This window comes from Primulina huaijiensis, chromosome 15 (genome assembly GCF_012295235.1).
Source record: "Primulina huaijiensis isolate GDHJ02 chromosome 15, ASM1229523v2, whole genome shotgun sequence".
Taxonomy (NCBI): domain Eukaryota; kingdom Viridiplantae; phylum Streptophyta; class Magnoliopsida; order Lamiales; family Gesneriaceae; genus Primulina; species Primulina huaijiensis.
In genome coordinates, this window is record NC_133320.1 from 14,456,106 (window position 1) to 14,467,867 (window position 11,762).

The window sequence follows — 11,762 nt, forward strand, 5'->3', positions numbered from 1 at the left end:
AATAACATTATATTATATATTACATATATAAACAATAAATAAATAACAGTAAAATAAATATTATTACTTTTGTTACCTTTTTCTTCTGTTCGGAGCTTGGAAAAATATGGAGGACTTTTAGAGCTTCGTGCTGATAACGTGTTGTGAAAAAGTAAAAATTTACGGTAAAAAAGTAAAAATCTCAAACTCTCAAAATTATCACACTACACACTTTATAATATTTTTCTCTCAACTCAATTGTGATTTTCTTCACAAATGAGAGATCTATTTATAGAAAATTTTTACAAATAATCCAAAAATAAAATACATCATTACCTACATCATCACACACTAATTTTCAATATTCAACACCTAATTTTACCTAATTTTCAACATTCAACATTCACATTTTCAACACAAATATTTAACACATTTTTAAATAATTTTTCAACACTCCCCCTTGTGATGATGATCATAATGATTGTATACATTACGTGTTTTTATACTGCCTCGTTAAAAACCTTACTAGGAAAAACCCATTGGGATAAAAACCATAGTAAGGGAAAAAGAGTGCAGTCACGTAAACTCCCCCTCATGTTGACACGAACAATTCTTCACAAATTTCGTAGATTGCGCATCCCAATATTATATATGTGCTTTCTGAATATTGTCGTAGGAAGTGCCTTTGTGAAGAGATCTGATGAGTTTTCACTTGATTGAATGTGACGAACATCAATACATTTATTCTTCTCAAGCTCCTTGGTGAATGCGAAGAACTTAGGAGGAATATGTTTAGTTCTGTCGCTTTTTATGTATCCTTCTTTCATTTGAGCAACACATGCAGCATTATCTTCATATAGTATCACAGGCTTCTCGTCGAATGATAATCCGCATGAGATTTGGATATGTTGAGTCATTGATTTTAACCACACACATTCACGGCTTGCTTCATGTAGTGCAATAATCTCGGCATGATTTGATGAAGTTGTTACAAGTGTTTGTTTCTGTGAACGCCAAGAAATTGCAGTGCCTCCACGAGTAAATACATATCCAGTTTGAGAACGTGCTTTGTGTGGATCAGATAAGTATCCAGCATCGGCATAACCAATTATACTTGGATTAGCATCTTTTGAATACAAAAGTCCCAAGTCTGTCGTTCCTCGTAGATAACGGAATATATGTTTAATTCCGTTCCAATGTCTCTTTGTTGGATATGTGCTAAATCTTGCCAATAAATTTACGGCAAAAGATATATCAGGCCTTGTACAATTTGTAAGATACATAAGGGCACCGATAGCACTTAGATATGGTACTTCTGGACCAAGAATATCTTCATCATCTTCACATGGACGGAATGGATCCTTTTCTATGTTTAATGATCTAACAACCATTGGAGTACTTAAAGGATTTGATTTGTCCATATTAAAACGTTTAAGGATCTTTTCTGTATAATTTTTCTGGTGAACAAATATTCCACGTTCTTTTTGTTCAATTTGTAAACCCAGACAATACTTGGTTTTTTCAAGATCTTTCATTTCAAATTCCTCCTTCAAGTATGACACTTCTTCTTGAATTTCCTTATTTGTTCCAGTGATGTTTAAATCATCGACATATACAGCAATAATTATGCATCCCGATATTGTTTTCTTAATGAAAACACAAGGGTATATTGAATTATTTACATATCCATTTTTCATCAAGTGATCACTTAGCCGATTATACCACATTCGGTCGGATTGCTTTAACCCATATAATGATCTTTGTAATTTCATAGAATAACATTCTCTTGGTTTTGAACTTTGTGCTTCAGGCATCTTAAATTCTTCAGAGATTTTCATATATATCTTACTATCAAGTGATCCATATAAGTAAGCTGTAACAACATCCATAAGACACATTTCTAAATTTTCAGATACCGCCAAGCTAATCAAATACCGAAACGTAATTGCATCCATCACGGGAGAATACGTTTCTTCATAATCAATTCCAGGCCTTTGAGAAAAACCTTGTGCAACAAGTCGAGCTTTATATCTTACTATTTCATTTTTCTCATTTCGCTTTCGAATAAAAACTCATTTGTATCCAACAGGTTTTACACCTTCAGTGTAATGACTATAGGTCCAAAAACATTACGTTTATTTAGCGAATCCAATTCAATCTGGATGGCATCTTTCCATTTTCTCCAATCCTGCCGATTTTTACACTCACCAAAAGATTTTGGTTCATGATCTTCATTATCATTTATTATGTCGATTGCCACATTATAAGAAAATATATCATCAATTTCTTCTATATCTTTTCGGTTCCATATTTTTCCAGTATTAATATAATTGATAGAGATTACACGATTCTCGTCAGTGTTTTGACAGAACATTTTCATCATCATGTGTTTATTCAGGAACATCATTCTTTATTTTGTGATCATCGTGTTTCTCTATGAATTTTTTTTTTCGAGGATTTTTATCCTTTGAACCGACTGACTTTCCACACTTCAGGCGTTTAAAGACATCATGAGTATCTTCAATTTGTTTCTTCGGAATTTCAATTCGAGCAGGGGCATTTGCAGCATGTATATATGATTTAGTTACCCCTTTTGTGTCTGCAAATGCATCTGGTATTTGATTTGCTATTCTTTGCAAGTGCACAATTTGCTGTACATCCTTTTCACATTGTTTTGTTCTTGGATCCACATGTAACAATGATGATACATACCATGTAATTTTCTTTTCGGTATGTTTCTGTTCTCCTCCTAACATTGGGAAGATTTCCTCATTAAAATGACAATCAGCAAAACGTGCTGTGAACACGTCGCCTGTCTGATGTTCAAGATATCGAATGATTGATGGACTATCATAACCGATATAAATTCCAATATTTCTTTAAGGTCCCATTTTCTTTCGTTGAGGTGGTGCAATAGGCACATACACCATACATCCAAAAATTCTCAGATGTGAAATGTCTGGTTCTTTACCAAATGCAAGCTGCAATGGGGAGTATTTATGATATGCACTTGGTCTGATGCGAATTAATACAGCAACATGTAAAATTTCATGTCCCCATATAGAAATAGGGTGCTTTGTTTTCATAATCATTGGTCTAGAAATCATTTGCAGACGTTTAATCAATGATTCAGCCAATCCATTCTGTGTATGTACATGAGCAACATGATGCTCAACAATGATTCCCATAGACAAACAATAATCATTGAAAGTCTGGGAAGTAAATTCAACAGCATTATCAAGTCTAATTTTCTTGATTGTATAATCGGGAAATTGATTTCTCAATTTTATTATTTGAGCAAGCAATTTTACAAATGCAACATTTAGAGTTGACAATAAACATACATGTGACCATCTGCTGGAGGCATCAATCAATACCATAAAGTATCTGAATGGTCCACATGGTGGATGGATTGGTCAACAAATATCACCCTGAATACGTTCAAGAAACATTGGTGATTCAATTTGGATTTTGGCTAGTGATGGTCTTATAATAAGTTTTCCAAAAGAACATGTTTTACATTGAAACTTATTATTCTGAAAGATCTTCTGGTCTTTCAACGGATGACCATGTGTATTTTCTATAATTCCTCGCATCATTGTTGAACCCGGATGTCCTATTCGATCATGCCAATTGGTTAATATTGAAGAATTATCAACTATCATGTTTGATTCAATGGGACTTATATGTGTATAATGCAATCCTGTAGGGAGCATTGGTAGTTTTTCAATCACATATTTCTTTCTTGATTTATATGTGGTAAGACACATATATTTCTCATTCCCTTCATTCATTGTTTGAGTATCATACTCATGGGAGTATATATCATTAAAACTCAACAAATTTCTTTTCGATTTCGGTGAATACAAAGCATCATTGATAAAAAAAATTTGTACCATTAAGTAACAAAAATTGTGCTTTACTGCATCCTTTAATCAAGTCTACAGGACCTGATATTGTATTAACCATTGTTTTTGATGGTTTCAGTTCCAAGAAATATCTTTTATCTCAAAGAATAGTGTGCGTTGTACCACTATCAGGTATGCAAACTTCCATGAGATTAGTTCCTTGTTTAGCTTTGTTCATGGCATTTTCCATATTTGAACTTAAAAAATATGCAATGAAAAAAATATTACTAACAATACATATGTAAATATAACACATATCATAATTATATAATAAAATATTACCATATGAATACATAAAAAATAAATTATTGTACATTTATATTCCACCAGTATATTGTTCATTTTCAGAGAAATCATTGAGAAAATTTGCAGCATCAATATTTTTCATTTCTATCCCACCAACATATTGATCATTTCCAGAGAAATCATTCAGAAAATCAGCAGCATCAAAATGAGTTGAATCACTCAAACGGTCACTGCGTTCAGTGAAGTTGGTCTCTTTTTCTTTCTTCTTTATCGATTCTTTATAGAGCCTGCAAAGGTACTCGGGAGCTCGACAAATACGAGACCAATGTCCTGGAGTGCATCATCTGAAACAAGAAATTTTAAATCTTTTCGAGTGATTTTAATTAACACTCATGTTCTCATGATGCCTTTTGAGTTGGTGGTTCGTGACGCCCTTTTGAGATGAGTTATAAAAATAACTCTCTCGATTGTTTTCAAAACCACGGCCTCGACCACGATCACGACCATTTCCACGTCCACGTCCACGTCCACGTCCATGTCCATGACCACGACCTCGACCTCGGCCAAAACCTTGTCTTTGAATTTGATTTTGGTTTCCAGGTTTAAATTAATTTTTACTTACAACATTTACTTCTGGAAATGCAGTTGATCCAGTGGGTCAGGACTGATGATTTCTCATTAGCAGCTCGTTGTTCTTTTCCGCCACAAGAAGACAGACGATGAGTTCAGAAAATCTCGTAAATCCAAGTACTCTATATTGTTGCTGTAGAGTTATATTTGATGCGTGAAAAGTGGAAAATGTTTTTTCAAACATTTCCGATTCTGTAACCTCATGTCCACAAAATTTTAGTTGCGAGATTATTCGATACATCGCTGAATTGTAATCACTAACTTTCTTAAAATCTTGGAATCTTAACATATTCCATTCATCACGGGTGGTCGGAAGTATAATTTCTCTTATATGTTCAAATCTTTCTTTTAATCATTTCCACAGAGCCATGGGATCTTTTTCGATGAGATATTTACATTTTAAACCTTCATCAAGATGTCGACGCAAAAATATTATAGCTTTTTATTTTTCTTATGATGAAGATATACCATTTTCTTTAATGGTCTCGCTTAGACCCAATGACTCAAGATGCATTTCTACATCGAGAGTACATGGAATATAATTTTTTCCCGTAATGTCGAGTGCAAAAAATTCGAGCTTTGCCAAGTTTGACATGATGGTACTAAGAAAAATTATGATGCATTTTATTAGTTAATGAATATTACAATACAAAGTAATGGATAAATAACAAATACAAGCATTCGTAAAAATAAAGAAAACACACGAGGAGGATATTCTCCGATAAATACAAGATTCGTGTGGGAAAAAGGGTGTGTGCGTGTGTTTGGGTAATTAGGGGGAAAATTATTGCTTAATTACAAAATTAAAAATTCTAATTAAAATACTAACTGAAATCTTAACCCACCTTTAACTTTACTAACAAGCCCCAAATTAAAGTTTAAAATACAAACTTGATAAACTTTAAAGGTTTTAAATTCATAAAATCACCAAATAAATAAGTTTGGATTTAAATGCTAAAAACTAAATAAAACATTTAAAATGCCCCAATCCTAATAAAAATAAAATACCACATTTTAAAATTGCCAAAATCGTCGCCGGTCTCTTTTCCTCGATCCCGCATCGAATAATCACCTGAAACATGAAACTCGAGAAAACATTTTAATGTGCATCACATAAACATAAATAATTTAAAATAATTAAATTTCATAAATAATGCATCGCCAAATATCATTTTGAACTTAAATAAATGATTTAACAAATAAATAAATGCATGGGTTTTACGTGTACTGAATTTGAGCTCTACAGTTCCTCCCCCACTTAAATAAATTTCGTCCTTAAAATTATATCTTACCAAACAGTTCCGGGTAGCGAATTTTCATATCTGCTTCTGTCTCCCAAGTGGCCTCCTCTACTGCTTGATTCGGCCACCGGACTTTGACTAGCTTAGTCACCTTGTTCCGAAGTCTCCGCTCATGTCTGTATAGGATTTGGATAGGTCATTCCTCATACGACATATCTGGAGCAAGCTGCAACGGCTCATAGCTCAAAACATGCGAATGATTAGCTATGTACTTCCTCAGCATCGAGACATGGAACACATTATGTACACCGGCCAGATTCGGCGGTAGGGCTACACGATAAGCTAATGTCCCTACTCTGTCAAGAATCTCGAATGATCCAATAAATCTCGGACTAAGCTTGCATCTCTTCCCAAATCTCGTAACACCCTTCATGGGTGCTATCTTCACGAAAACATGATCACCTATGGTAAACTCTAGATCCCTTTTCCTCTTGTCAGCATAACTCTTTCGGCGAATCTGGGCGGTCTTCATTTGTCTCAGATCTTGACCACCACATCTGCAGTTCGCTGAACAATCTCTGGACCAAGTTCTGATCTCTCACCGACTTCATCTCATTGAATTGACGACCTGCACTTCCTCCCATACAGTGCCTCGTAAGGAGCCATACCTATATATGATTGAAAACTGTTGTTGTAGGTAAAATCCACTAGAGATAGCTCAGATTCAAAATTTCGGTGGAAATCGATCACACAAGCTCTAAGTAAATCCTCTAAAATCTGAATCACACGCTCAGACTGGCCATCTGTCTACGGGTGAAAAGCTGTATTGAATAGCAACTTCGTTCCCATGGCTGCGTGTAAACTCTTCCGAAAGGACGATGTAAACCTCGGGTCCCTGTCGGACACAATCAAAACTGTGATCCCGTGCAATCGAACTATCACTCTGATATAGAGTTCCGCATACTGCGTCATTGAGAAAGTCATCTTCACTGGCAAGAAGTGTTCCGACTTAGTAAGTCGATTCACTATAATCCAAATAGCATTGGATCCTCTGACAGACCTCGGCAAACCAACAACGAAGTCCATGGTGATATTCACCCACTTCCACTCGGGGATAGGGAGTGGCTTAAGCATTCCTACTGGCCTCTGATACTCTGCCTTCACATGCTGACAAGTGAGACATTCAGACACAAATCGCCGGATGTCTCTCTTCATATCTGGCCACCAATACAAAATCTGTAAATCCTTGTACATCTTGGTACCTCCTGGATGAATAGAATACGGAGATGCATGTGCCTCTGTCAGAATATCCTCTCTTATCGAATCAACACTAGGAACTCACATTCTACCTCTTTATCACACAATACCATCAGACATTGTGTAGAGTACACTGCCCTTGGCCCATCCTTCAGTCTCCATTTCTGCAATTGCTCATTTGAAAGCTGACATCTACGGATTCGGTCAAACAACGAAGACTGGACTGTTAGATTAGACATCATAGGAGCTCTGCCCTTAGGATAAACCTCTAACCCAAATCTCAAAATCTCTGACTGAAGAGTTCTCTGTACTGACAGCTGTGCTACGACTGCAACTTTTCTGCTCAAGGCATCTGCCACAACATTAGCTTTCCCTAGATGGTAGCTAATCTCGCAACCATAGTCTTTCACTAACTCCAACCACCGTCTCTATCTCATATTCAGTTCTTTCTGCGTGAAGAAATACTTGAGACTCTTGTGATCAGTAAATATCTGACATTTCTCGCCGTACAAGTAATGTCTCCATATCTTCAACGCAAAGACAACGACAACTAACTCAAGATTATGAGTCGGGTAGTTCTTCTCATGCGCCTTCAACTTTCTGGAGGCATAAGATATAACCTGACCGTGTTTCATCAACACTGTGCCTAACCCGAGCTTAGATGCATCGGTGTATTCACAAAATTTCCTTGACCCGATGGCATGGCTAGCACTAGTGCTGAAACAAGAGCTTGCTTCGAAGTATCAAAGCTCTTCTGACATTCAGCACTCCATACGAATTTAGCATTTTTCTTGGTCAATGAGGTGAGTGGCACTACAATCGAAGAAAATCCCTGAATATTTTTCCTGTAGTAGCCTGCTAAGCCTAGGAAACTGCGGATCTCTGATGCATTCTTTGGCTCCACCCATTCCTTAACGACTGCTACCTTTGCTGGATCCACCTCGATGCCACTGCTAGATATTATGTGACCCAAAAACGCTACCTTCTCCAACCAGAATTCACACTTACTGAATTTTGCAAACAACTTGCGACTCTGCAAGACTTGCAAAACTGTACCTAAATGCTGACTGTGCTCTTCATGGCTCTTCGAGTAAATGAGAATGTCGTCAATGAACACTATGGCGAATTGATCTAGGTAGGGCTGAAATACTCGATTCATGAGGTCCATAAAAATTGGTGGAGCATTCGTCAGTCCGAATGCCATTACTAAGAACTCGTATTGCCCACATCTGGTCTTGAAGGCTATCTTATGAACATCTGCATCTTTTTCTTTCAGCTGGTGATACCCTGATCGAAGATCTATGTTAGAGAACACTGTAACTCCCTGCAACTGATCGAACAAGTCCTCAATCCTCGGAAGTGGGTATTTATTCTTGATCGTTACCTTGTTCAGTCCTCGGTAATCCATACACAGCCTCATGCTCCCATCTTTTTTCTTTACAAAGAGCACTGGGGCGCCCCATGGTGAGAAACTAGGGCGAATGAATTCTTTGTCGAGGAGCTCCCGAATCTGCTGCTTGAGCTCTAACATCTCAGCTGGAGCTAAACGGTACGGTACCTTCGAGATTGGCACAGTGCCTGGCACGAGTTCAATAGCAAACTCCACCTCTCTCTCTGGTGGAAGGCCTGTGACGTCAGGAAAATCTCTGACTACTGGTACATCACATAATGATAGAGTGGGTACGTCAGGTGCAGAAATAATGCTGGCCAAGAAAGCCTGACAACCCTTGTGAATAAGTCTCCGTGCCTGCATGCAAGAGATCATGCAAGAGAAACTTTTCCATCTATCTGGCTCAAAGAGAAACTAATCCATGCCCAAAGGTCTTACCAACACTGACATTTTCTGGAAAGCGATGAGAACCCTATTCTTCGTCAGCCAGTCCATTCCCAAAATAATATCGAATTCTGGCATCGGCAACACAATCAAGTCGGCATAAACTAGGTGGCCTTGTAGATCAAGATCGATGTCTCTGACCACGCTAGTAGCTGATAATTCTTCCCTTTATGGGACTCTCACTGAATAACTCACATCGAGCCCAATGGACTTGATGTCTAAATGACTAGCGAATGTCTCCGAAATAAAAGAGTGAGTGGCCCCGGAATTTATCAAGGCCTTCGTGGCTACTCTCTTTATGAAAATATTTCTTGAGAGACGTCAGCACAACACACAAAACTTATATCCCAAAAATTCTAATCTTAACCTTAAGCATAGTAGAAAATTTCTACACAAGTCACCAAAAATACGACCTGGCACACTAATAATCTCAAATAAAGCTTCGAAACATGCATATCAAAATTAATGCGGTGCTGAAATAAATAAGTTACTTGTCAGCAGGGTCGTTTCTGGGTTCGCCTCCTCTGCCTGCATGGTAAACACTCTACCCTGGGTCGGCTGCCTCCACTGTGGGCAGTCCTTCAACATATGATCGCTGGCTCCGCACTTGAAGCACTGGCCCGATCCCATAAACACTGTCCTGGGTGCTGGCACTTGCACTTCGGGCATACTAGGTACTCACCAGGCTTCTGAGGGGCCTGCTGCTCNGTGGGCAGTCCTTCAACATATGATCGCTGGCTCCACACTTGAAGCACTGGCCCGATCCCATAAACATTGTCCTGGGTGCTGGCGCTTGCACTTCGGGCATACTGGGTACTCACCAGGCTTCTGAGGGGCCTGCTGCTGTGGAACAGGACCCTTGCCTTACGGCGGTCCTTGAAATGGCCTCTTTCTCTGCTGTCCTTGGAAAGGCCTCTTAAACTGGATCGCTGCTGCTGATGCTGGGGTGCCTGATAGGGCCTCTTGCCCTACCTTNTTGCCTTACGGCGGTCCTTGAAATGGCCTCTTTCTCTGCTGTCCTTGGAAAGACCTCTTAAACTGGATCGCTGCTGCTGATGCTGGGGTGTCTGATAGGGCCTCTTGCCCTGCCTATCGACCTCAATGTCTCTCTAGTAGGACTAGCAACGCTCACGTCACGGTGCAAGATCGGCCGTAACCCATCCATAAAATGCCTCAACTTCTCTCAGGCATTATTTACAATTAGGGGCACGAAGTGACACCCCTACTCAAACTTCGTCACAAACTCAGCTACACTTCTGTCTCANGCTCACGTCACGGTGCAAGATCGGCCGTAACCCATCCATAAAATGCATCAACTTCTCTCAGGCATTATTTGCAATTAGGGGCACGAAGTGACACCCCTACTCGAACTTCTTCACAAACTCAGCTACGCTTCTGTCTCCCTGTCGCAGCATCATAAACTTCCTAGTCAGTCTGGACCGTACTTTTTTAGTGAAGTACTTGGAGTAAAAGACCTCTTTAAAGCCATCCGATGACAGAGTATGTAGATTCACCGACACGGACGCGCTCTCTCACCATAGCCTTGGCATCCTCTGTCAACAAATAGGTGGCACATCTAACTCTTGCTGCATCATGCAGCTCCATGAAAGCGAAAATCACCTCGATGGACTTAATCCATCCTTCAGCTCTCATCGAGTCAGTAGTCCCCGAGAACTCTTTAGGATCCATCCTCCTAAACCTTTCGTACACAGCCTCCGGTCTGAGCCTCGCCCCTGTATCCACTGCAGCCTGATTCCCCGTAAACTGTGCGAAGAACTGAGTCATTCCTGCAAGCATCTGAGCTTGCATATATGAGGGTGGACGAGGAGGATTGTCCCTCACCCCATCCTGGGCATCTCTATTATCATCTCCTGCTTCACGCACAATCCTACGTCTCGGAGGCATATTGTTCCAACATTTTCCCAACACGTAAACCCAATATGCATGAACATAATATCATAACATAAGATGCACATAATTTTAATTTAAATATGCACATGCTGAAATCATGATGAAATAATTTAAAACCTTAAAAATTACAGACTTAAGGCGTGACTTCGTGAGCTTCTCGCAACTGGCACTAGGCATAACCCTTTACAAGAACACCGCTCTGATACTAACTGTAACGTACCGTACTTTTAAACTATTTTAAAATTTGCGGAAGAATAAAAATTTTCTTACAAAAATAATAAACCTTCAAATTGCGAATAAGATAAATTGTTGTCAAAGGAAATATTTGAGGTAAACAACTACAACCATAGTTTGTGAAAAATATTCGTTCAAACAAAGTTAAACATCCTCATAAGATAAATTTAGAGTATTTGAAACATTGCATAATTTATTAAAAACTTGGGCGGTCCTCGGGTTTAGCCTCCTGCTCAGTCCAAGCCGGCTCCTTGGTCCCCACCCCTAGTCTCCTCGACATCTTCCTCACCTGCATCGATCAAGTCTAGTGAATCTAAAAACTCAACACGTATAAAATGGAAATAACAAGTAANCGTAAAAATTTCTTAAACATACTTGCATGATACATACTTGAGCATACATTAACATCATTTTGAGTATAGATATGTTTCAAAGCAAGTGACTATAAAAGTGCCTGATCAGACTAAACCACAGTACTGGGCTGTCAGGAAAAATCCACTACCACATACATGAGATCTCCGA

At 38.6% G+C, this 11,762-nt stretch overlaps 1 protein-coding gene across 1 annotated transcript in view; it reads right to left on the reverse strand.

The window, feature by feature from the left end:
- Positions 1–11,000, reverse strand: part of LOC140958714 (casein kinase 1-like protein HD16) — a 39,415-nt gene extending 28,415 nt beyond the window's left edge. Inside the window, exon 1 of the mRNA XM_073416276.1 lies at positions 10,795–11,000. Coding sequence (XP_073272377.1) covers positions 10,795–11,000 — 206 coding nt within the window. The remainder of the gene's footprint in view (positions 1–10,794) is intronic.
- Positions 11,001–11,762: the final 762 nt, after the last annotated feature.